Source organism: Limanda limanda, chromosome 5, assembly GCF_963576545.1.
Source record: "Limanda limanda chromosome 5, fLimLim1.1, whole genome shotgun sequence".
Taxonomy (NCBI): Eukaryota; Metazoa; Chordata; class Actinopteri; order Pleuronectiformes; family Pleuronectidae; genus Limanda; species Limanda limanda.
Window position 1 is genome coordinate 13,269,321 of NC_083640.1, and position 27,235 is coordinate 13,296,555.

General features: G+C 42.3%; 1 protein-coding gene across 1 annotated transcript; it reads right to left on the reverse strand.

The window, feature by feature from the left end:
- Positions 1-17: 17 nt before the first annotated feature.
- pip5k1bb (phosphatidylinositol-4-phosphate 5-kinase, type I, beta b) lies at positions 18-26,580 on the reverse strand. The gene is made up of 13 exons (XM_061071847.1): positions 26,512-26,580; positions 25,232-25,362; positions 22,009-22,126; positions 18,526-18,678; positions 17,669-17,968; positions 7,489-7,691; positions 7,062-7,145; positions 5,829-5,877; positions 5,641-5,725; positions 4,466-4,624; positions 3,064-3,190; positions 645-768; positions 18-69 (listed from the first exon to the last, which is right to left on the reverse strand). The coding sequence occupies exons 1-13, from the start codon at positions 26,578-26,580 to the stop codon at positions 67-69; spliced, it is 1,605 nt and encodes a 534-aa protein (XP_060927830.1). The 3' UTR covers positions 18-66.
- Between the last annotated feature and the right edge of the window lie 655 nt (positions 26,581-27,235).

Consider the following 27,235-nt stretch of genomic DNA (forward strand, 5'->3'; position numbering starts at 1 on the left):
CTTGACCAATGGAGTGCGGCGATTGTCTTATGATTGGCAGGAGGAAATGACGTGAGGCGGCTCTATTCACTGCAGGGAGAAAGAAAAGAGTATCAGCATGTTTTGTTGATGTGAAATAAACGTGCATGTAAAAAATGTGTCAAAAAGAACATTAAAGAAGAGAATTAATGGAGCATGTTGGACGCCAACAAGACTGAATAGTTAAAATTATAGATAGTCCCACTTGCTGAATATGTAAGGTGGATGATGATGCATCTTTTCACTGGTGGGAATCTACAGCCTTTGTTGTGTGCTATTCATGAAAGTATAAGACCAATCATATGCCAAGATATTTCCTCCAAGAAACCTTGCTAGGTCTTTACTGGACCGAACTCACCTGACCATTATGTTCAGTCAGACAATTATTGTTAAGAGAGTGGAGATCTGTTGATTTACCTCCAGCACATGCACAGTTCTCTCTAAAGCCGATTTATCTATCAAATAAGTCAGTATAAAGTTCGTCCGGCAGAGAGAGCTGTTCAGACAGCAAAGTGCTCTATTTAAACTTCTCTTTGATGCAAAACTTTGGGGATTCATACTTTGAAGTGTAATCTCCGAGAACCACCAAAACGCGACGGTGACCTTAAATAACCGTGGAAACTCACCAAGTAGACGTCCAGCACAGATCCATCATCACGGTCCATGTCCACATCCATGGTGCTCTGCTCTGACGTCAGGCAGATGGCACTGTCCTCCAGGGTGAACGTGGAGCTGGACGCAGCATCGTCTCTGAAACAGGAAGCCATATTTTAACATTAGGCTGTGTAAACACTGCTTGAAAACTGATGAACAACCTTTTCCCCAAGAAACAAATCACACACTATGGCTGAGAGTCCGACATCAAAGAGGCAAAGAGACGGGCCGACCGTGAACAGGATGTGAAACCTGCCGCCTGGCGTCAGGCCCAGTGGAGGCCTCCGCTCACAGGCTCATTGTCTCATAGTCTCCGAAACGTTCCACATGAAACCAACAAAATGTCCTCGAGAGTCAGAGCCAGACCCTCCCTGGGCGATTATTTACCACAAAGGATTACAGTAGCTTTAAAGATGGCAATGAAATATTTAAGGATATAAATTTCAGCCATTTTGGTTTTAGCTTGAGGCAAGAAACACGTCACAAACTCATCATCCAACGTTTTGGGGGAAATATATAAGTACATATATGTGTCAAGATCTTTACCAAGATTTAAACAGAAACTATAAAATGAGAAATAGGTTTTAAAGGCATCACCTGCTCCTGCAACTCCAAACATGCTTGTATCCCTGTGCAGCCATTGGTCATCAGTACAACAGTATATAACATTAGTTCTTTGGTCATTAGTACCTATTTTGAGTGTGTGCACCTAAAACTCCTTTAAATGTCTTTAGAATAAATGTATTACATCTGCCAAGTAGCTTACGTTTTTCCTTATTTGTTGTTTCTTCCTTATTGAGTAAGATTACACTTTAACTAATACACCAAACTTGGGGAAAGGTTGTGGTGTTGGTCAGGGAGGAAACCGTGACATTTGCAATGACACCCTGTTGCAGATGATAAGCGTGAGAAAAGGTTTTACATACTGGATACTGATTTATTTATGCCTGTATTTATGCCCTGGTGCCTCCACCAGGGGGCAGTGCTGTTTGCCTTGCATGTTCATCAGGTGACTCCCTGATAAATTCAGTGATGTATTCACTCTTTTGTCACATGTGACTGACCCAAGTCCACTGAGAGAGAATAACAGAGACGTACACCTGTAGAAATAGATCTGATGTGAACACGTGTGAACAGCTTCGTTGTTTTAGAGCAGGTCTGGTCTCAAACATCACAACAGGTGTGTGTTACAACTGTAAAACATAGTAAGAAGGTTCCTGGTTCGAATCCTTGGGAGAAGGGTTAAACCCACGACCCTCTAAGGATAAGCAGTATAGATAATGGATGGATGGATTGATGCACACGTGAACCTTTGTTATAGAGCAATCCTATAGCCTCAAACATCACAACAAGAGGTGTTACTACTGTAACGCAGCAGCTTCCTGACAGTAATTATTGTGTCAGTGGATCCACAGTGTCCCGTTGCAACACTTGTCCTCTTTTTGTCACCGTCTTTCTGCAGCATAATAGCACCGAGTGAGACCCGTGTCAAAGCCGTCTGTTCAAATATTTATGCAAACAACCGACAGAACAATGTCAGGGCGGCAGCAGGTGACTGACGGAGGGGACAAGACCGAACAAGTCGCACAATTGGGCCTCAGAGAGCGAGCAGAACCTGACACTGCCGGACGGGAGGAGAGGTGGAAGAGGGGAAGCACGGAGAAGGGCAGAGGACAAAGTGTCCGGACGCTTCCGATCACAAACTGCCCTCTAACAATGTAGAGGAGTGGGTAAAAAGTGAAAATAAATATATATTCTATAATATACAACATTATATGAAGTAGGAACTTGTAAAAGTCGTCTCAATACAATAGAAACATAAAAAAGTTTCAATACTAAATAAATAATAATATACTATATTTAGAGACTTCATTTGTATAGCAGGATGTCAAAAAACTGGTTAAGTGTCAATAAATCAAGCAAATAAATCAAGCTGTCAGACATTGTGGTTAATAAAATAAAGTCAAACTAACTGAGGATTTTGTTCCTGTAAGTAAAAAACATTATTCCCTACTATAGAAAGATTAGTGTTGTAATTTCAGAGCATTTCTTCCTCCCTGTCACATAAATCAACCCTCACACCCTCATTCCTCACTGGTCTGTCCATACGAAGAGTATATAAGTGTGTGCAAGCCAGCTGAGTCACCTGCTCCATGACGCACATCACTGATATGACCACGTGATGTAAGGTGACAATTAAGTGGGCGTGTGTGGCCGTGTGCGTGTGTTGGACAATGCATATTGACAAGACTTCCCTTCTCGTCCTTAAGGCCACATGAGCCGCACATAGTGGTTTTGAGAAACAAACAAACTGCACAAACATGCCTCTAAGTCCACTCTGTGCAGTGAGCCAGTGGTAGCAATAGGTAAGAGTGAGACAGGGAAACCTACCTGTCCTCTGTTTGGTGGTCCACGCTGACAAAGATGGACGAGGAGGAGATGGTCCCCATGGAGGAGCCCTCGTAGAACGACGGGTTGGCTGGGACCAGGTCGGGCCGCAGGTACGAACCGAACACAGCTGAGGAGGAAACAGTCTCATTTCACTCATCTTCAACTCCATGAACAGATCTGTTTAGATGATGGGCCAAAAGGTTGTACATATCCAAATACTTATACAATTTTGTTTGATAGATTGAAAGTACGACTACCTATGCTGCGTTTGTTATAACTGTGCAGTTCCCTTTTGACTGAGAAAATACACATTAACCAGACCCACAGCCATAATTCCTAGGAAGACCTAAAGTGCCCCATTAATCAGTCAATATTATCAATATATCCATAGCTGCATTAATACAGCTGCAGAGTTGGATGCTCCAAGCAAAGAAGAGATTTTCTTTATTCTTCTGTTCTTTCCATGTTTGAATAGGCCCAATGGCTGAGGCAAGGCAGGGTATAAGGTTTTGAGAGAGAGAGAGAGAAACGACCCATGACCCATGACCCAGTGATTTGTCGCAACCACGACCACACCCAGATATCTTCCGGTTCGGTGTTCACGCTGTCCCTCATCATATCGAACACAAAGTTCAGACACATTCACCATTTATCAGACGCCAGATCAGCACACCTCCCCGTGCACTTGGCTCAGATTGTGAGGACAACACACAAGCATTTATAATGTATCTGAAGGGATGCCCCCGTGTCCGGTCCATTAAGGCCAAGCACTGTATCAGCCCGTGACAGCTGCTCCCCCGGCACGATGCTGAGAGGACAACCATTTTATTGCCAAATGGTCAAGTGGCTCTTTATGGGCCTGAAGTGTTTCTGAAAAGATTTAAAGGGCCACAAAATCTGCAGCTGACCGAGGCTGAAGTAGCAGATTAGGAGGCAGTTCAGAGTGGTGAGTAAGAGTAAAAAGGGGAAGTGTGTGTTTCTGATAAAAAACATTTAAGTTTGAGTTTAATCTTATTGGTTGAGTACAAAAACTAAAAGCTAAAAGAGTGACAGCCGGGTGCCATGTCACTCTGGTGCTCTTCAGTTTGACGATCCAAAAAGTTTAGGCAAGTTGAATGAATGTGAGTCATTCAAGAAGGTGGCAAATTTAAAAAGCCTTCATATCTAATTGTTATTGAATTGTATCAACAGATATACATGCCTATATGGGTTTCAGCCTTTAAGGCCTCCATCTGGGTAAACACAAAATGGCCGTCCTTCGGCTGTTTCATACCTGGTGGTTATGTGATCGGTATAGACGGGTACAAACACAAGATTCCTGTCTTTCAAGTCCTGTCAAAGTGAACGACCAGTTGTCATGGCCACAGTGAGGCCTCTGCTCGAAAGCTGTTGTTCTGTTTACCTTGTCCGTCCAGACTGGCGAGGCTGCGGGCTCCTCCCAGCCGGTCCCTCCTGTCCCCCTCTTTCCTCTCATCCGCCTGCGATGAAAGGATCTCCTGCGAGGACGACTTCAGAGCCGGGATGGAGGTGCGGGTCCTCTTTGAAGGGGAAAATCGAAGCGCTGCCGAACACAAAAGGATACACATGAGTCAGGGGAAGAGAAGACAGGAGGGTGAGATGAAGATTGGGGGGGCGCCGAGGCAGAAAACGAAAGATGGGAAGATAATTGGAGGAGACGGAGGAAAGAGGCGATTGAAGTGATGTTCACACACGATAAAACCTCTGATGCTTCGCCTTTCAGAATTAGCTTAGGAGTTATTCAACTGTTAAAACGACACAGGGACGATCACACAAGTTTCTCCTGGGACTTTGTCCTTCTGCCTCCCAAGCAGCGCATGAAATGAAATCCTTTCCTGTCGTCTCCAGATGATGGAACATGACACGGTTAATAACGCAAACCATTGCCTCTGTCGTGATGATTTCCACTCAGAGCTCCTGCACAGTTACATAACTAATGTGAAGTTCCCTGAGAGCTTCCTGACCTCCAGCCACATCCACCAGCCTGAGAATAGTTTTTTAGGGTTTTGTGGTCAAAGCGACATGGGATCGGTCAAACGTGCAAGATCGGCTCCGCATGCCTGGAATATACAGGATTAGACGAGCGTTAAAGAAGAGGAGTCGATGTCCTCGTTACTGGTCTAAAAGAGTTTATTGAGTTTAACCTTTTTATCCAAGTCGGTTGTGTGTAATCCTGTCCTTCTGTGAGTGTCTTTGTTGATGTTGTTTGTGTGTTTCTTTTTTTACAACCACATGATTGTTTACTCATTACATAACCAACATGCTGTTCTTCATTTTAAAGAATAAAAGTCGGTTATTTAATCCTGAAATTTGATCATCCAAAGTTGATCATGTGGCTCGAATGCTTGTCCAACCATGGAGGACAATAGCAGGGGAGAGCAGGGAGGACAATGTAAGGAAACAATCCTGCGGTTATTTCAGTTAATCAAGTTGCTACTGATGCAGTGTCCCATTGGTGGTGTTCACTCTCCCTATCGGGCCAGGATTTCCGACTTTCCCCTCCCCATTGTTTCTGTGTGTGTGAGGTCCCGTATCCTCACGTGTGACCTGCACACTTACGTTGAGTCTTTCTGAAGACCCTCGTGCTCATGAACTTGAGGAAGCGGCTGGCGTAAAAGCCAGGCCGGTGCACCGAGACCGAGTCCTGCAAGGAAGTAGAGAAAAAAGACAGTCGACTCAGTATGTGAGTGCATGTGCAGACAAAAGGCTCATTCATATAAAGCAGTGTCAGATTTGAGGGAACTTACACCGTCGTACACCAGCGCTTTCCACGAGTGCTCCAACTTCTTAATGAACCTGGGGAGGAGCAAGAAGAAGTCTTGTGGGATTGTTTCAATATCACAACAACTTCCCTTCTACGCGTGATCAAGACTTCGATTCGTCTCACTTTCTTCTGGAACTGAAAGTTTCACCGATCCTTCCTCACTGCTGTGATACTTTCTGCCTAACCTCATAGTTCATGCCCTTATTTGGCGATGCTCCTTGTGTTGACCTTGACTTCTGAAATCGATTCCTCTATTCGTAGAAACAACAGCAGATGTATGTCAGTCGACCAGATCACATGTGTCTACAAACAGTGTGGATGCCCTTATTCGGTTACGTTCCTTCCAATTGCAGACAGACACAGATGGCGATTTCCTGTGTGGTTTTCATGATATGTTTCCTGAAACCCCTCCATGTATTAGTACCTACTTTTTTGTCTTTGAGGGGAGTTCCACTTTGAGCACCCGTGCTTACTGTGTTACCTCTGCAGAGCTTACTATTCAAAATTCAAAGGCAACTCCACTCTGAGAATCTCATTATTTCAAATCTCAAGAGGAAATTCCATCACACTTCGTTTGGTTGTATTAAGTTCTAAAACTGACTCCTTGAGGTTTGTTTCTGGGTGAGTTTAGCTAACAGTGAAGGCAGTGAGTGAAGACAAATTGAGCCTGTTCATCCCTCCTCCCTGACCTCATCTCACTCGCTCCATCTGGATTTGATGACTTGAACCAAAAAGGTCAAAGATTTATGTCATGCCTTTAAATGTCTTCCTTCTCTTCCTCCTCCTCCTGACTCACTGTTTCAGGACAACAAAAAAAATCAATGTGTAACTAAAGAAGATTTCGGTGTCCATTTAAATCAAGTTGGGTAGTGAAAAAAATGACTCAGTCCTTTTAGAAGTGAGGTAAAGTGGTTCGTAGCTCTTTCAATCAATGCAGGGTGATAATTCAACATTAAGAGGCCTTGTCATAGGGCAGGCATCAGTGGAAGAGGTCACGAGAGAATCACGACGTGCTGCCAGGCAATCCCTCTCTAATGTCATCTTCATTAATTATTAATGCAACATTCTGCTTTTCAGATATTGAGACGGGTATTTCTGCCGATCACAGAAAGATATTAATGAGTTCATGTCCTCAAAAGTGAACAGATGCATCCATTTTCCGGAAATTATAAGAAAGACCCAGTATTAGAAGTAAAATGACAGAATCTGTAAGTACCTGTATGACTGTAGAATATCTATGATACCCAGGAAGATGAGCAGCTTTTCTTCTTTGTGTGTTTTAGCAGGGATGCCACCCATCCTGTAACACAGAAGAAACACAGCAGCCGTCAAGGGACTGGCGGCACATCAACCTCTGGGCCAATAAAGTGTTTGTAAAAGAGGCTCTTAACGTGTTTTAATACTTGTGTATTGCTGTCAATAAGCAGAACAGCGACTGTGTTTGTATTTGTGTAGCTATGGTTATGTGAGAGCCCGCCTGTGTGTGTACTCTTTGAGCGAGGTATGAGCACAGTTGTATAACTGTGTGTGAGAGAAAATGTGGAGATCGAGAGACAGACAGAGGCAGTGTGTGTGCCCAACTATGTGTTCATAATGTGTGTGTGTGTGTGTATGTGTGTTTTCCCCCAGCTTAGCTCACTCACGTGTCGTCTGTGGTGAGCGCCTCCGCTGCCTTGCCGTCCCCCTGGATGGACTCCATGGCGGTGGAGTAGAGGACCCTCTGACCCACAGGTCTCCTTCCATCGCCCCCCGCCTGGCCCGACTCACAGCCCTCTCTCTGACTGTGGTCCGGGACGTGCACACCCAGCAGCAGACTGTAGTCCATGATCTTAAAACTCTCCAGCACCTGGGACAAGTAACAAGAAGAGCAAATTTGATGCTTGATGTGTCCAACTATCTTATTATCCTGGGTATCTCTGTCTACCTGCTTTCAGACATGCACTGAATTCTGGTCAATCTCCTGACATTCTCCAGAGGGGCGGTATGTCAGAATGCAAATGTCTGTGTGAGAGGCTCCGGACTATCTCTGGAGCTTCTCCTGCCAGCCCCCTAGTATACAAGATCCTTAGAAGGATTCACCGCAGGGATGTGTTGATGATGGACACAACAGAATACAAATATCTCAGGAGGAGGGCAATGTGCTGTAAACAGTGGAGAATCTCCTGCTGCATTGTTCATTTGTGAACTCTGGAGAAAGTTCAGACCCAATTTTTCGAGGGTCAGGCCTGAAGACAGCTGCTGCATGTGACCCAAGAGTCGATAATCGTATTGGCTTTGCACTTGACATGTATATTGTTAAAGGGCCAAGAAAGCACAGTGTTGGATTTGGTGTGAATTGGACGCACGATACATTGAATATTAATAAACTTTAAATAAACAGGCGACCAGCGGATTGTAGCAGTGGCGTCTGGGAGTCATCGCCACGCATGACAAAAGTGCATTCACATGTACGGGTTCAGGGTTCTGCGCACTGACCCAGGCTTCACTGAACTTTGCATAAACAGGTGACAAGCTCCTTGTGAAGTTTCAGGAAGAAAAAAAGAAGCTGTTTGGACTGTGGTGATGCGGGTTCCAGACACGTTTAGCACAGGCACTAGTTGATAATTAATGGAAATAACAGAATATTTCACATTTTCTGTGAATGAACACTAAAGAGATTCATTTTCTGGACTGGATGTTTTGCCTTGGTAAAAAAAGCAGCACTTTCTTTCCCCCTAAAACACCTTGATCACGCATCAAGTTTGAAGGACTCAAAGCACAGAGAGCTGGCCAGAGGAAATCTCTGTCTAAACCAGTATTGAGTTAAATAAACAAGGTGTTTCTTCACAGTGAGCCAAGTGTTACACATTGACCTGTCTGAGGAGCCTTTTGCCCACTTTCCCAGAGACTCCGAGACTTGACGTCTCCTGGTGCTCAACTCAACTTGCGGCGAGACAAGGAGAGGCCGGCTGAGAAAGGGGGCCAGGGTCAGTGCCAGGTAGTCAGATGTTTTCTTATGACCTACACAGGAGGAAAAGGACTTGAAGCAATTCCCAAATACGTTTTCCATTAAATCCTTTTAGTTACTCTCAACCAGAAGACTTGAATCAACCACAATGGCAATCAGTAGAGCGTATACCTCAGCCAAAGCCCAAGAGTTCCCTTAATGTGCCTAACACTGAAGAAAGTGAAAACAAGCCCTGGTTTCGCCCCACGATTCCAGATCTGCTCCAAAGTTCTTGTACCTTATACCAAGTTTTTTGGAAATCTGTCAAGTTCTCTTTGTGTCATATTGCTTAAAAACAAACAAACCAACCAACCAACCAACCAACAAACATAAAAACAGGGTGGAAAACTCTCTTACAACTCAGACTGATGAAAAATGTTTACATTACATCGGGGTCTATCATTCTAATGAAGAGTCCATAAATAACACCCACACCCACACATATAAAAACTAACCAGAAACCAGAGAAATCTGACCTGGTTTTGCGAAGAATGTGAGACCAGCAGTGTTCTAAGTTTGAACCAAAGCTACCTCTTGCATTTCTCTAAATAACTCATTTTATTCAGAGAAGACTTTCGTAGTTTGCATCTGCGATGCTGCTGATGCTGTACACAGTCACAGACACACACATTTATTCGTGCCCATGCAAACACTGGCTCGAACAGTGGGCCTTTTGTCTGAGCTTTGCCTGTTCCATATCAACAATTTGCATCCCGTCACTCGAACTCCCCCAGCCTTTTCAAACAGCAGCCATTTTGAATAAAGCCACACACACAAACACAGACTCTCACACACACACACCAGGCTGCCTACAGAAGGCCATCACTGTGCGTCCTGTGCCCCAGTGTTCCCAGGGAAACAATCAAACCGTCACAACAGAAAGAAAACATCTGCATTTTCAATGGTTGATAGAGCCACAGACTTTCTTTGTGTTCTGAAAATTGCTGTTTATGTATGTTTACATCAGTGTGACACTGTGCGACAGCTGGGTGCTGGGGTGTCTCCACTGGGCAACCTGCCCCTGCTCTCATTTCAAAAGCAGCTCAGTTATCTTGCAGTGAATGGAAGAGGCTGATCCTAACTCTGGAGTAGGAAGTGAGCTTCAGAACACAGAGCCTGTACACTCCCTTAGGCCCAAAGCCCAAAGCCATCTGTAACATGCTGTATACACTGACTCAAAGTCCATTTACTATCACAGGTATATTATTACATTGCAACTTTGTATTAAGATGCTTCAAGGCTGCAATTATTGTTCAGATAACTTGTCCATTGACAAAAAGTGCCAAAAACCCTCTAGTTTCAGTTTCTCAAATGTAAACACGTCCTCCTCTCTGAAAATAAACTGAATATTATTGACTTTTAATAATTGATGGGTAAGAACAACACATCTGAACACTTCACAATGGGCCCTGGGAGGTTATGATGGGGTAATATCCAACAACAAATTATGACATTATCGTTCATTATGGGAATTTGGGCATTTTTGATTGTAGCGGTGGCAAAATTACTGTATCTGGTAACAATGTGTTCACATTTAATGGAATATAATCTTATTACATCACTCATGTAAATATTCAATAGTTGCAGTGTAATTAATGAGTTTGTGGTGGAAACAGCATGGCCGGTGGCCGAGGATCATGCTGAAGCTTTGCTGACTTTCAACTGCAAGGTCACGGCCTCTGTTTTCTGCGGCTGAGGGTGAGAGAGGCTATTGTTGCTGTTGTGCGGTTGTCACACGATCCCTTGGCTGAGAGAGGGGGATGCATACAGTAAAGGGCTGTTTATGATTGGCTACACTAGCTGCCAAGCAACCCATGATTGTCTTCCTACCAAGCATGCCTGCATTGTCTGAATCTGTCTGTTTGTTCCTGAAACCGTTGTATCTTAATGTCATTGTTCTGGGTTTTCCCCGACATGACGAGGTCTCTGCTGTCAAACACGTGCTGAGATACAAACCCGTCTTTACGGCTTCACATCACCATCTTCATTGTGTTTGTCTCAGACACAGCTGTGATACCACAGGCTCCTGATGCTCTGCTCTGCTGCACCAGACCAGTAACAGACACACAACCACTGTACAATAAACCCTCCCAGTCTCACACTTTCTGTACAGTAGAGATCAACATGAATTATGAATGCCTTGTGTTTTGTGTTGTTTTGGAGACTTAAAAGTAACAGAGTGTATCCTGCGTAGTGTCCCACATTGCACGAATGTCTCGTTGCACTGACTCCTCTGCCTCTGGACACTCCGATTTCAGCTTCACCTCAACTCTGACCTCCAACATTCCAACAACAGAGAAATCCTATCAGTCCACTTGCTGCAAAATAGATCAAATTTATTTTTCAGCGGCCTTGCCACATTTTCTTTCGCAGGACAACAATCCCCTTCTCCTTCCTCGCTCCCCCCACACCCTCAGGGGTCACCAACACGGTGCCCGCGGGCACCTGGTCGCCCGCAATGACCCCGCGAGTCGCCCGCAAGGCATGCTCTAAATTAAAAAAAAAAAAAAAACGAAAAAATAATAACATTTGAAATTTAAAAAATAGTCAAACCGCCATCTCACTCTATGCCAGTGATACTCAAACAGCTAGGGCGCGCGACCTTTAGGAGGAAATGTGAGGTGGAACTAATATTAGAGCTGAACTCATGTTTTGACGTATGCATCTCTTTAACGGCGGAGCAGTAAACAAATCGCAAATCGCTCTTTCGCCGTAGCCAGTGATCAGCAGCCCGCGGCTTCAGCCCCTCTGCAGCGGCTCCCTGTGCAGTGACGTGCACGTCGCGCACACACTCAGGCCCCGGGGCTCCGCCCCGCCCCCACCCACTCACTCAGAGACACACACAGTGGAGAGCATCGTTCACGTGAGGCAGCCGGTTAGGGACAAACAAGAGACAGTGTTCAAAAACCAAGTTGAAAACAAAGTACGATGAAACCTGTCTTGCTCTTGGGTTCACAGTCAATGTGGTAGGACATGAGGGGAGACAAGTGTGTATTTTATGTCTGAAAACTCTATGAGACCAAACAAATTAAGAAGACACTAAGAAACATTACACCCTGTTACATGCATGTGTTCTTTTTGGTTGAGCTTTATCATCCTTGTGACAAAGTGATTTTAATTGAATTAATTTTTTCTCTATTTTTTAAAAAGTACAGACTGATGGAGGAATGTAGTGATAAATGTCACCAAGTTGAAAAGAAAGTAAGATGAAGCCTGTCTTGCTCTTGGGTTCACACAGTGAATGAAGGAGGACATGAGGAGAGACTTGTATGGATTTTAGGTCTGAAAACTCTGGCAGCTGACAGTATGAGACCCAAAAAATGAAGAAGACACTTAGAAACATTACACCCCAGTCATATGCATGTGTTATTTTTGGTTGAGCTTTATCATCTTGTAACATAGTGCTTATAAGTGGTTATTTGGTTATTTTTATCTACTTTTGAAAAGGAACAGACTGATGGAGGCATGTAGTGATAAATGTCACCAAAAGTACTTCAATTAAGTTGAATTTAAGCAAAGTTGAAACAGTTTAACAGAAATAAATGTTGCATGTATCTGTTTCCTACAATCATTGTTGTGGAAATCATTGTTAATAATTATTTCGAGGAATAATTAACATTAACTTGATCAGACAGTCTCTTCACATATATTATTAATAATATTAAAAGGTGATCTGTGCAACTCTGTTATTCAGGACGTTTGTATCAAACAAGCAATGGTGTATAAAGTACTTGAAAGCCATACTTGAGTAAAAGTACAGATATCTTACTTGAAAGTGACTCCGGTAAAAGTAAAAGTCACCTGTCTGAAAATGACTCGAGTAAAAGTCTTAGAGTTGCTCACATAAAATGTACTTAAGTATCAAAAGTATCTGGTGTTGAAATGTACTTAAGTATCAAAAGTAAAAGTACAAGTACCAAAATTAAAAATGCTAAGTGCTTTTTATAGTAGGCCTATACAGACACAAAACAACCCAAAATTGTTCAGTTCAGGATTTATTTCAACTGACTGAAAAATTATAACAACACTATATATATATTGTATAATTTTAGAAATTTTGAACCCGAGATGCTGAGGTTAAAAAAGTATTGGACAAGTGCATCTGAACTTCTAGAAACAACAAAGAATCAACACAACAGAATAAACAAGTGCCTCTTGATTCTACCTAAGAACACTAGACCTGCCACTAATAGACCAAATGAACCTTTTGTGTCTATTAGCTGTATTGTGTTACTGCCTGGATGTTTACCTGCCTGTAATCCTGCCCGCCAGCTTGTCCACACATCTACATGTAAGCCTGTTTATTTATCATTAGACTATCTTCACTGAATGGGCCTGCGGTTGTGTTTGCATTTGTTTGAAGCAGGGTGACAATACACCTGTAGGGTATCTTGCCTGTAGGGACGACAAAGTGAAGACACAACCCTGCTTGAAGCTGTACACATTAGCCAGTTTGTACAATATATATATAAAGACTCAACAGCTTCTAAGTTGTGTTGAGTCAGCACAAAGGGCGACTAAGGATTGGAATTGGCAATATATAGATATAATATAATATCTTTGCAAAAATTATATTGGCATTATAGTGAGTGGAAAACTGGGCCTGTTTACCCAGGGTTCCATTTGGCGAGGTCCATTAAAAAACCTGAATTGTGTGCGTAAATATGCAGTAGTCCACGACAGAGTGTTTTTTTTTGGTTGTGTTGGCTGAAAGTTGTTTTTGCGTTTGCTTATATAATTGGTTGTGTTGTTTGTTTTTCCATCTCGACTTGTTTTAAATCTGTTTGTTTTGTTTACTTGGACATGTAAGACTAAGTAGACACGGCCAACCAATGATAATCTATTTACCAACTGTTTAAACCAAATACTTCCAATATTTTCTTTATGAAAAGTTAACCACTTGCTGCTTCGAGCTATGTATTTATGTGCAGATGTTGACACGAAGCAGGAAAGGGAAAACGAATGTGAATCGAAAAAGGAATACCTTCAAAAAATGATGTAAAGTCACCTAATAAAAGCCCTCAAAAAGCATTTAATTTGCCTGAATAATAATCCTTACAATTTCAATAGGGCCTCACGTCTGTCAGTGCCTGTCTGTGCCTGTCAGTGCTCTGGCCCTAATAATAAAGACTGAACCGAGCTCCTGCAGGAGTGCGTAAAGGTGCTCGTTCCGCCAACCTCCGCTGCTCAAGTAACGAGCCAGTTTTGAGAATGTAAGAAGTAGAAAGTACAGATATTTGTGCTCAAATGTAGCGAGTTAAAAGTCGTCAGGAAAATAAATACTCAAGTAAAGTACAGATATGTGAAAAATCTACTTAAGTACAGTAACGAAGTATTTCTACTTTGTTACTTCCCACCACTGGAAACAAGTAGCCCTTTGTACTACTCAGTACCTTCGAAGTAGCTCTCAGTCTAAAAAAGGTTGGTGACCCCTGCTCTACATCCAGTTGCTAAGCTTGTACTGACCCCGCCTCTGTGTTTTGGTCGGCCGTTCTCTCCCGGGGTGACGGGGGTTAGCTGCTTACTCATGGAAATGGACAGAGATTCTGCTTAGAGGGCACTTTGCTTCCCGCTCAGGAGGCAAACGCAGGAAGCCACGACAATAACAAACTGCGCAGCACATAGTGTCTGACAGCTGCTGCCTAATAGTCTCACTTACAGACACACACACCACACAATACATATACAGTAAGTGGGAAACACTGTGGTTAGACAGTACATGTCTAGTGTACGTGGTTTTAAATGTGTGTTTGTGCTGACAGGTTAAACTTTAAGGAAAAACTGACTTGGTTATAGCAGGGGATTTCACATTGGCTTCAATGTGCTTAAGAAAACATTAAAAAGAAAACAGAGAATGGAAAGTCAGCATATTGGTTAATGATGATGAGAAAGGCTGTAACCTGAGGCGATGAGTTGAAGTTAAACTGAATCTGCAAGAAGATCCAAGTTTGTCCAGACTTTTCTGCAAGAGCCGCACTAAACCACAAATGAGTCTAGTAGATCCATCCATCCATCCATCATCTAATGAGCCTGACATTGGACGAGAGGCGAGGTACAGCCTGGACAGGTCGCCAGCTTATCACATGGCCAACAAACAGAGACAAACAACCATTCACACTGATATTCATACCTTCAGTTAATTTAGGATCTCCTGAAGAAAACCTACATAGAAGGACCCCGGTTCAACCTGGAGTCGAACCGGGAGACAACAGTGCTAGCCAAAGGACTACCGTGCTGCCTAACCAGTTAAATGGTCTGTATTTAAATAGTGCTTTTCTAGTCCTTTGTTGATGACCACTCAAAGCACTTCACAGCAGTGGTGGCTGGTTAATACCAGGCGCTGGGCACTGGAGATAAAAAAGCTTGTATAAAAATAAACATTGTTTATTATATAATATTAGTTTACTCGTACCATGCACCGGGCAGACCACAAGGGCCTCAGAGCATTAGATATAAGTTTTTTTCAAATTCTATTTGGTTAATTTTTGTCTAAATACATAATACTTCCGGGTGTAATTGGTTGTTTTAGATTTTCAACAGGACGCAGCTCTCTGCGCCCCGGACACGCCCACTTTGAGTTACAGCCGATAGGTATTGATTAACATTTTTCTAATCCGACGTCACTAAGTCACTTGCCCATGCGTGCTGACCGTACATATGGCGACTTGGAAATGGAACTGCAATAAATCTGGTGATTTCTTTTAAAAAACACCCCAGAAGAGAAGAGAAGAGAAGAGAAGAGAAGAAAGTCCCATTAACTAAATCTAACCATAGCATCACACTGTTCATTACCACTAACTCTGCTCCATATGCCATCAATCACTGCTGCACTACAAACTGAGACATTTCAGCTGAGGCCTTGTGTAATGGAAGTCATTAAATTGCTAAATGAGGCCGCGTGGGGCTGCCAAGTCTGGCAGGTTGGCCTCATCTAATACATCAATCCACAGTTACACACAAAGGAGTGAATCCAGGGTGACGGAGTAGTGTGTACGTGCTCCGTGTGTGTGCATGTGCAGCTACTATGCACTATGTCAAGCAAAACAAATGGGATTACAACACAGAGGGCTTTGAGCTCTAAACCCCATCATTAGCCTGCCAGAAGAACAAAACTCTTTAAATCACTCTATGGAAGTTTGTCATCACACATTAAGATATCCCAAGAAGACGTTCACCGTGTCCTTAGAACACAGTGGGAATGTCACTGCACATTAGATAAACTATATAATCCTGACTACACAAGCAAAAAGATTTACTGTAGTTATACAATGACGGCAAACTGAGCACTGTGGCAGCAACTTCAACCTGTTCACTATTCTTCTACGTAGAAATGGACCCAATGGGTGGATCCTTCTCAGGCCAACCTATCCCAGGATTCATTGCACTTTGGTGACCAGCTGTTTATCTAAAAGAGATAAAGTCAAGCAACAAGACGTCTGGTGCTTACTCTTTTAAATGGGAACTGTTGTGTTTCTCTCTGAACTTTAGGTCTTGACCTTATTATGTTATGATTTGGCTCTTAAATGGACTGAATAGAATATCTTTAAGAACAATCAAATCTTAAATTCATCGTCATGGACTTTTGTGTGGAGCACTTTTTGTAACCTGGTTTACATAAGTGCTATACAAATAAAATTATTATGATTATTATGATTATTATTATAATAATTATGATTATAATTATTTTAAAATAAGTGTCAGGCTTCATCTCAACTGAACAGCTAACGGGTGCCTACACATTAGCCCATTGTTCATCCTACTAACGCAGCTAGCATTAATGTTAGCCAAGCTTCGTTAATAAAGACATAGATGAATAGATAAGATGAGATAAAACATCTTTCATCCTATCTTTGGTGTTTGCTATACAGTATAAAATATTTTAACTAAATACCACTTGTTTAAAAGTCTAAGAGCTCAACTCTCAGTCGATATTGTTATTGTTGTTGATTTTGTTGTTGTTGTTATTTCGAGGCAAAACAGATCCGATCATGAATTCTACAGTTTGGATCTAATACTTTTCCTTTTTTGAAGCCTGGAGACTTTTCTTTTCATAAAATTGTGATCAACAAGCACATCGGCAAAATATTAAAAGCTATTGCACATGGTCCTTTATTTAACAAACATGTCCTCTATAACTAAAGAAGATGGACAAAGTATTAGGCCTAATGGATGATAAGCAGAGAATACCATGTCTCTGATTAAACTCTAAATATACTTCTCCAGTGGACAGTCTCCCAGTCTCTGCGTTAAAATAGAGAGGAATGCGTACCTTTGGACTGCAGGACTATCTTTAGTCAAGCTCAGAGTTTCTCACGCTACCAGGATCTTTTCTTAATCATATTCAGTGTTTTTTGCGAGCTGTCATTTACTCAACATAGCAAGGCAGAGGATATAGAAAAGTGCCCGGGGCAAACTGAGAGCTTAGAGTGAACACACAGTGGAAACATGCTGCGGTCTGACTGGCAAACACATGGAAAACTGTCAAAATATTTTGTCCCATTAAGATCCACTTACACTGTCAGGAACTAATACAAGGTGTGGTGGTTGAATTACACTGTTGCATGTGTTGTTGTTAAAGCTTTCATCACTCCTGTGAAGTTACAGGTTAAAAATGATTTAGAGTTGCAATTGTAACTTGGCTGCAGGTTACAATTGCAGAGAGGAATGAAGGTGTGAGAATTCAATATGGCATCTTTAAAGGAAGCAATCTGATAATTATATTTCCAGTTTGCTGTCTGAGTTTGTCTTCCTGCTGTGACTTTGCATTTAAAAGTCAGCCCAACGAAGAGAAAAGAATGCTCCACACACACACACACACACCGCTGCAAACCACCTACCCGACAGTCTCTCTGCAGCGTCTTCATTAGGTTGTTGTACGTCTCAGCGTCAAAGTGCAGCCCTTCCTCGTGCATGTCCTGAAAGTCCAGGTCTTTGTGAGTGGGACAGGCCTTCTCCCTCTCTTTCCTGGACGCTCGCCGCTTGTACGTGGATCCCTTCAGGTCGTATTTGTAGTGCATCTTGACGGAGCGGGGCAGCACGTTGTTCATCACCACCAGTCGGATGTTGATGCCTCCCGACTGGATACAGTACAGGCCGTAAAACTTAGGCAGTAGAGTGCGTGGATTCTGGTTCAAGTTCTGTGAATTTGAAGAGAAAAGTGTCAGTGTGCACAAAGAGCTTTATCCATTATATATACTGCTTATCCTTGTTAGGGATTACTGGGGGTCAATTTAATAATAATAATTATAAAAATAACAACTCTATTTGAATAGCACTTGTCAATACAAGAAACAAAGTGCTGTACAACAACAATATAAAATTCACAAACAAATACAGATAATAAAGTCATGGATACAGATAATAAAAGCCTTAGACATCATACAATGCTTTTACATTTAGCGTCATATATTAACCTAACTCCAATCTGCTTGCCTTTGTACTGCGAGAGGAACGTAAATGCTGTGACGCACCACAACAACACTCAGATTGGGAATAGCTGTATTATATTGCATAGGCCTGTTACCTCTCAAACAGAATATCTTTTTAGGTATTCATTTGTTTGCAGCATCCTGACTGAACCCCTCTTCAGTGAGAGCTGATGAAAACGTTCACTGCATCTCATTAGTGCCACTAATGCATCCTATGATGGGATCTGAGGGTTTTAGGCAGGTCAAGAGTGTATCAAGTGTCTCACCATGTAGTATCCAGGTAGTAGCCTCTGCAGAAACTTGGCCTCTTTGTGCTGGACGGTCTTAATGATGAACTCGTCATCGCTGGTTAGGTAGAAGAGCGAGCCGCTGGCCCCCGGGTTGCCCAGCTCAATGAGGGGTTCATTTACCAGGGAGTACTGAGGAAGGACAAAAACATGCTGTTTATGAGACTTACAAAAACAGCTCTAAACACACAAGACAGAAGAAAATGAGCACAGGATTTTAATTTTAAATGGAACATATGGTTCATTGTTTAAAACAATTGTGCTGTGGTAAATATAAACTGGTCAATCTTTAGATAAATTATTGTTTCTGTTTTTCTAGCCTCATACACAATGTGAACTATTTTACTCAAAAAACATTGATGCTCCGGTAATGGCATACATTTTCCTGTATGGTTCCAGTCCGGACATCCAGCAGACGGGTGGACAGCTCAGGGACCTCAGACTCACACTGGGGCTGCAATGCTTCTTTAATCAATTTAATAGATTCCAATTTTGTTTAGGGAAAACTGTAAACAGAAACCTATTTATCATCTTTGCGTATATAGGCTAGACATTCTTGAATTGATTTGTGTGCTTTATTTAATGAGCACAAACCCCATACTAATTACTACACACTAAATTATCAGTGGGAGAACCATTGGGGTCAACAAATGCAGAAACCTAGTTTTTGACCTAGTTGATTACTGCAGCCCTGGTGGAGACTTTCACAAGGTTTTGCAACCTGGCTGCAGGGATTTGTTTCAGTTCAGCCAGAGCAGCAATAATGAGGTCAGGCACTGATGTTTGGTAATAAGGCCTGGCTCACGTTTCCCGTTACAGTTCCTCCTGGGGTGTTAAACAGTTTGTGCAGGCCCTTCAAGCTCTACCACAGCAAAATGAGAAAAACATTTTTATGGACCACATTTTGCTTGTATTGATGAAATGATAAACAAATTGAAATGCATATTTTTGGGCACATAGCAGATTACTATAGCATTAATGGTAGTTGCTAACATTTGGTGTACTGTTAGAGAATCACATCCCCATTAATTGTAGAAATGCCTTTCTGCTCCACAATAAAAGAGAGTAATATAAGCTATTGCTGCTTTTGCTGAATATCAAACAGCCCCGGAACAAACTGAGAGTCTTCAGTGCCACGCGGCAACCAACGTGTGAGGGGAGAGCCTGTGAGAGCAGCGCTCAGCAGAGCACTTCTCGATGGTAATCAGCACGTTATGAAAGCAACATGTTCAGAGGAGAGGAGCAACCCTGGAGGCATCCGCTCTCCCTCTCCAGAGACTCGTCCACTGATGACGGTCTGCAGTCACATTAGCGTACCAGCACAAACACATCCCATGTTTATTACATTTGCATTCAGGAGGCTGTGTGTGTTCTCCCTTTTAATTAGGCTGCGCTCCGCGGCCTCGGTCTGAATGAATGCCTCACCACCTAAAGGACGTCAGACATGAGCAGTGCCTTATACGCCGTCCTCCCCCTTCTGCTTTCAGGTTACATTTAGTCTGGGTTCCTCCACCAGAGCCTTTTGTCTTTCACTAATGCAGAAACAAATTTGGCATTCAAAAAATGCAGATGCTGGGGTTGTGGGAAGGTTTGGAGGCAGATGGAAAACTGGCCTCATACTATTATAGGGATACCAAACAAGATTACATGGAATCTAATTCCTGTTGAGAGCAAGACGTGTAGGGCCAGGGATGAATATGGCAGCAAGGTAAACTGAGCAGCAAATTAAATTAACATAAAGGACAGCATGTAGACCACCAATGTCAATAAAGGCTTTTGAATCACATTTGCAAATATGCAAACAAGCTTAAAATGTCAGTCAGACAAACACATTACTCTCTCATCCGTCCTGTATCTGATTCTCTGTGTGGGTGTTTGTCTTTGACTCTGCTGGGAAATCACATTATCGTCTGCTGGTTTCCGTCACCAGTGGGAGCTGGTTAGAGCCATCGTAAGGAGAACATGCTCCATCAGCTCAGGTATTTTATATGATGTTAAGGAGACATATCACGCTCATATTTGGGTTCATGATTCAGGTTTATTTGGGTTATGACTAGTTAATGTGCTCTAATGTTCAAAAAAAGCATCACTGCCCTATGCATACTCACCATTGCTGCAGCTTCTCTTGGTTTTAGTTCCTGTCTCCTTAAGGCCCCCCTCCTGATAATGCCCATTCTGCTCTGATTGGCCAGTTGGCCCACTCTGTTGTGATTGGTAAACTGCTTTCAACGTAGGCAGCAAACGTTGTCTACCGCTCTTACTTCACCTGGCTTTGTTAGGGGGCGTGCCAGACTACCTGCGTTGCAAAATGTGTTGCAACGATAGATATAATATCTTAAAGCAATAGTTTTGCATTTTGGAAAATCTCCTTATCCTACTCTCGAATATTTTCCCTAAAACATGAAGCTGTAGCCAAAGGGCAGTTCTTTATGAGAGGTTAAGCTAAGTTTATCACAAATAACACAAGGGAACAGGGGGTCTGAAGGCGACAAAATCCAGCTACCATCACCAATTGCATTATATTTGGTTTGTTTGATGTATACACAAATGGTGCCATGCAGGTTTGAGGGGGTTATGTAAGGGACTATTTCTTGGCTGGAAGAGTGACATCCTGGGCACACTTCCAGACTCTGGATGTCCCTGCTAACAAGTGTATTTCCCAAAACCATTCCTAAAATTCAACTGTTCTCTACTTTCTACTATTACATACATGTTCTTGAGTTAATTATACAAATTCAAATAAGTTGGTTAGAAGTAGAAAGACTAAGAAAATAAAGCTACCATATGTCTCAGGCCAAGTTTTAAGGCCTGTCCAAACAACCCATTTCAACTGGGGGGGGGCTCTCATCCACAGGCAAACAGAGTTTTAAGTCACTAAATGTTAGCTACACCCACGCCCATTTTTGCTTTGTGTAATGAGCATACACCAGAAACAACCATTGGCGGCTTGTGGCAGCCAAAGACCTCTGGTCCTGCATACTTGTGTGTGCCCGGTCTTGCAGGTCCTAGATTGGCTGGACCCGCATTACCATTAAGTAACCTGGAAGCACCTGGCCAGTGTTCCCAGTTACTTAAAGGCCGCCTACCCCTGCACCATTGAGTGATCGCCACTGCCTGAGCCCTGCAAGCTGCACCCAACCTTTGTGCTGCACTTCTTTTGTTTAATTATTTTTTGTTCAGGCTACCAACATGCAATATGCCATGATCACTTCAACCATGCTCCAAAACCTGCTCCTGATTCTATCACACCCCATGTTGATTATTGACATTTTCCTTAATACACTTTATTCACATTGGTGCATCTACCTCCTTTGTTGTGGCCAACAAGCCGGTCGTAACAGGACATATACAGCTTTGGTTAGCACTGCTAGGCCTAATCACTAGTTTGCAGTTAAATTTGTTTGTTTGAGCCTTTTAAAATTTAAACGGAGGACAAAAATATTTGCAGTAGTGTACCCTTACCAGGTAGTCGTCTGGTTTGATGCCAAACAGGTCTCTGAAGTAGCGGAAGGCCAGCGGGGCGTAGGTCTTAAAGCGGAAGTCAGGATAGTGATGTGCTGGGGTCAAGTTGCTTCCCTCGCTGGTATGTGCAATATAACCAAGCCCCACCAGGACACACAAAAACATAGACATTATTTAAGTCCTTCAACTTGACATTTGACATTGCATTCGTAAAATGTGTCAGTGTCATTCTCCAAGCAATGATCTCATAGAGGCAGGAGGCAACATTACAGGGAATGTGAACCTTAACACTTAATCTTTGTGCTACTGACTCCTAGTAAGAGTATCAGTGAGCCCTTGTAATGGGCTCCACCCTGACCCAGGGAAGTCATGAATGGGAACCCCAGCTTCTCCTGCATTGTAGTGACAAACTGGCCTGTATAGAGTTCTTCGCCTGGAGACTGGAGCAGGCTTTGATTACTCGGTCTTAACAACAGCAACCAACACATGAGCCTTTGATCCACAGGGGTGAAAAGGAATGGCAAAAAGGAACATTAAAAAAAAAGAAAAACACACAACGACCTACATATTTTTGGATCGTTGGAGAATCTCACTTTGACAGAGACTGACCCTGTTGTGCAACCAGCCTAACCTGTGTCGAACACCACAGCTTTGGAGTAAGCGTGTCTGATAAGGTCAAAGTGAGTCAGGCCTTGAGTTTTGTCATCAATTAAACTCTTATTGGAATATCACTGACCCTATCTAAAACAAATCTTGATTAATTAAGGTTTTTGTATTCCAGGGCACCTCTAAATTTGGTTTATATTCCGGGAACTTGGATGAACTTCTGAGTAAAGAGGCCGCTGGGTTGTTGTTTTGTGTTGGTGCTATTCTCAACCGCCAGGCCCTGATGTGTAACACTACACCTGTGATTACTCTACAATGAAATCTGACTGCTCCGTTTAAAGTGTGAAGGCAACGACGATTGTGTGTCATCTTTGACTGACAGTCAAGGTACGCCTCGCATGTAAACCATTTAACAACACATTGCACTTGGAAATGTTCATTCAGTGTAATCAGGGTCTGTGTGCAGCCGCCTGAGGGAAGATGTGTGACGGTTGTCAAAGATACATACACAGAGAAACTAAAAACCGTCTCTAAGCCACACAAAACCAGACTGATGGGACAAACAACAGCAGAGACGCCTCCAGAGAGGAGCAGCACCAGGAGGAGGAAGAGGGGGAGAAGAGTGGTGAAACACAAGGAGGCAATAAAAGCATCTGAGAGCCACCTCTGTCAATCGGACGCTCTCTGAGGGTTCTCTGTCAGAAGAGACACAGAGCGGTTTGTGTTAGTTTACCGTTACAGAACAAAATGCTCAGAGAAAGTGAAGAATAAAGAGGGAAACGGTTGTGTCACATACAGACATCGAAAAGACATCAATATTCTCTGGCTCTGTTTATGTGTAATTTGTTGCGTCTTGTGCAATTTGTAGCCTTGACTGTTTTTTATTTCATTTCATTTAACCATTATGTGAGAGATCTTGACATCGAGGGCAGATTGAAGATGATGTAACAAACTTAAGCTGAAGAACTGTCCACTGTTTGCTCTTTAGTGTTTCCACAGGCCACAGGAGGTTTTTAAGTCTCATCAGCCAACATCAAACCCTGGAGTCATGTTTGGCTGTTGCCAAGGAGCAGGGTGGCAAAAGGTCAATGTGCGTGTCAGCGCTCGCTTTGTATAAACCATAGTTAGTTTACATATCCTGCTGCCGCCTCTCAAAGGTAAACAGCAAAATATTTCCTGGTAGGACTCTATTTCTCTACAGATTATGTGTGTATTTGAAGTGAACACCTTTAGCTTGATTGTCACTCTTTCTTTTTTTAGATAAATCTTCTATGTTTTTCAAGATTAAAAATGAACACAGAAACAGTCACAGCATATCAAACAAATTACCCCTCTAGAGTTTGAATTATTAATTTATCATGCAAAGATGTGTTGATGTGCTTTTATTACTTTTATGCACTTAAATAATGGCAATATTTCAAAAAGAATTAAAATGTCACATATATAGTCACATAAACATGTGATATTAAGCAGGGACATGAGTTGCTCTCATTCAATATCCTTCAAATCATTTTTATCATTTATGTCCCTTATCACATGTATACTGGTTTGAATGCTGAAAATGTAATGTTAACTTACCTCAGAAAGTCTCTAAATTTTTTTATTGAGAGAATATTGCCTAATTATTTATTGTTTATTTTTTGGAGCCCTGCATCCATGACACCTTCAGTTTCCCATGTTCACATGAACACAGGATTTCATTGTCATGTGGCGAATGTGTAATTGTTTTATCAAGTTCAAGATTTATTTTCAAAACCTATCACTTAAACATGAATTCTTTTGTTACTGCTTTTCAGTAAAACTGAGATAAAGAGTAATCTGTAGAGGGTAAATACAGAAAATACACACTGACCAATGGTACCAGCTATTGAGAGACTTAGTTTGACAGGTTCATACAGTTATTAATATTTGTAAAAGTAGAACTCTGTGCTATATATTTTACTGTATGTGTGGATGTGTGAGTCACACTTTCAAAGAATCCCTGGTTGGCTTGTGGATTATATAAAATGTTTTCTAAAGCTGATGATGTAATTGTGAAGACTGACCGAGATGACGGCGCAGCCCTGCGCTGAAATATGTTTGGCACTATGGCAGTAAGAGGCACACAGTATAAGCTGATTTCACAGTTCTTGGCAGGATAATCCGCCAGAATAGTTTTATCCCTCCATCATGACTTAGACGAGCTAAATTCACTTTGTTGATAAATGACGACGGCAGCACATTGTGGCAGCAGAGGGATTTCTTTGGGCTGGACGTCCAGCGCACCACCTGCAGTTTCCATTCAGCATGATTAATAATAGATTTACATGTTTTAAATACAAAAACCAGACGTGGCATATGTGATGTGGCATACAATCAGAGATTAACCTTGAGTCGCTTTCCACTCATTGATTTTGCAGAGTCAGGAAACCATTGCATCGACAGAGCAGCCAGTCACCACCTACGCATTATCTCTTTCTCTAATTCACTGGCTCGATTAACCTTGAGTCCTTGTAAAAGTCTGTGACTGTGTGCAAACCATCGCTACACAAAGATGCATAGAAACTATTGGGTTGTGAATAGAAGCTGGCTGCGTCAGTATAAATGTGTGTTTGAGCCGGTTGACCCTAGCACTGACCTTGGCAGAAAGACACTCTCCACCACATAGAAGTCTTGCATAAGCACGTCTCTGTCAGGCTTGGAGGTGAGGTTGCCCACTGTGTAGCCAATACCCAGCTGAATGGACCCCTTCAGGGCCGATGACGTGGTCTAGAGGGGGGGAAAAGAGGGAAAACATCACGTCAGCGGGGCTCTAATGCACTGACACTGTTATCCCTGTCACAGGCCCTGCTAGACATAAATATTGAATGTAGAATGGTTACCATGCAGTTTGTGTTATCTCCTCTGCCAAGAAGGTTATGTTTTCTTCAGTATTTATTTGTCTGTTAGTTAGCAGCATTATAATCTCTATAAACATATTCTGCCTGTGAACAAACAGAGCCTGTAGGATGGGGGCCCGAAGCCTTCTGGTTTCTGGTTCTAGTTTGACCAATCCTGTTTGAGCAGGCTTTGGTTGACGCAGGCAAAAAGTCTGTGTAGAGAGTAAAAGAGGCAGAGCACTCAACAAAATCCCTGCTATCGGCTTTTTAATTGAACTGAGTTAATTTGCAGAGATAGCTGTTAAAAGACATTAGCAACAATCTTGCTGGAACTAAAATACCTATACCTATTACTGTATACTCTATTATTATATTCAACGTGTGTGGACTTGCTGGACTGTAAACTCTTACATTTGCGTATTCGCTGTTTACACCCGAAGCCCCAAAATATTTCCCGATCCCCCAGAAGCTAATTTGTCCACAATGGCCGACGGGCTCTGAGATTAGCAGTATTACACAATAACTACTTTTTCATATTTTTGTTGATTTCTCCGAGAATATCTCATGTATCTTGTTGAAATAGTTCTTGAATTCGATGGATTGAAATTTCAATAACACAATGAAAAGCACTTTTAGAGCTTGGTACTCAAACATACTCTTATTGCTACGACAAAAAGACCTTTCACCCGTTTTAAGTCTCAACCTGAACAGTTAGCGCTGCTATGAGAAGCCATGTAATTGTGACATCTTGAGAAATGCTGCAATAAGCTGTGACGTCTAAGGTTTAAAGCAAAAATAAATGAAAGAAAACATGTGTGACCAGCACTTAAAAGACTTCTGGCAGTGGGCCCTGGCAGGAGTAAGGACATTATGTGCTGCACAAGGACATTTATAAGGCCTCATGTGACAAGTAAAGGTCTTGTGGACTTGTTGGCTCCAAACAGCGTCATTCCAAAATAAATGTTATGGGAGCAGATTCACGTTCATCATAGGAGTAAAATAAAACCAAACACAGTGAGGCTCTTATATAATTTTTTACCTTCTTATAAGTTTTCTCCCTGCTTGTGTTCCAGGGCCCTCCCATTCCATTTTCTGTTGTGGTTGACATCTGACAGAGACACATATTAAAAAGGAATGAAGATCAGTAATAAGATTATTTATACAGATGTCTCAAACTAAAACAAGTCAAGATCATAAACTTACCTTGCTTAAAAAAAAGCTGTGTCCGACAAACAGGAATCAGGGCGACATCTCTGGATTGTCAGGTTGAGTAATCATCAGGAGGTCTGGAGCCTTTTGCAGAAAAGGAGACACACAACAGGAAATAGAGTTACACAATGAAACAAACTCTGAAGAAAAGCTGCGGCAAAAGTGAAGATGCAACAAGCTGAGGAAGAAAGGGAACATGGCCACCAGCAAAGATTCCTTAATTAACTGCGATGCACTTTCAGTTTGGGGCCGTGGCTCTCGTGTTAATCTCTGTCTGATAGGAGTCTATTTCTAAACCCTCACTCCTGCTTCGACAGCCACTCGTGACGTCTTATGTGTTTATAATAACAATCTACAACCTACTCTTATTACAGCCTTGTTTTGGAGAAACAATACCACTCTGTCTGTCAATATACTTTGTTTATTTGTTCAAATTCTTCCATTAAAGGACAGGGGCAGAGGCAGCTAAACTCTGTTTGGCCCCTGTCCTGTCAATAGTCTTTAAAGAAATCTAATCACCCACTTGCAACACACACAATAAATACAACAATTTG

Excerpts from the sequence above, each read along its gene's own strand:
- pip5k1bb (XM_061071847.1), bottom strand. The coding sequence starts at position 26,580 with ATGTCAACCACAACAGAAAATGGAATGGGAGGGCCCTGGAACACAAGC. Across the intron at positions 18,679-22,008 it reads TCAAACCAGACGACTACCTG|TACTCCCTGGTAAATGAACC; the intron begins GTAAGGGTACAC and ends GTCCTTCCTCAG. Across the intron at positions 7,692-17,668 it reads CGCTGCAGAGAGACTGTCGG|GTGCTGGAGAGTTTTAAGAT; the intron begins GTAGGTGGTTTG and ends TACTTGTCCCAG.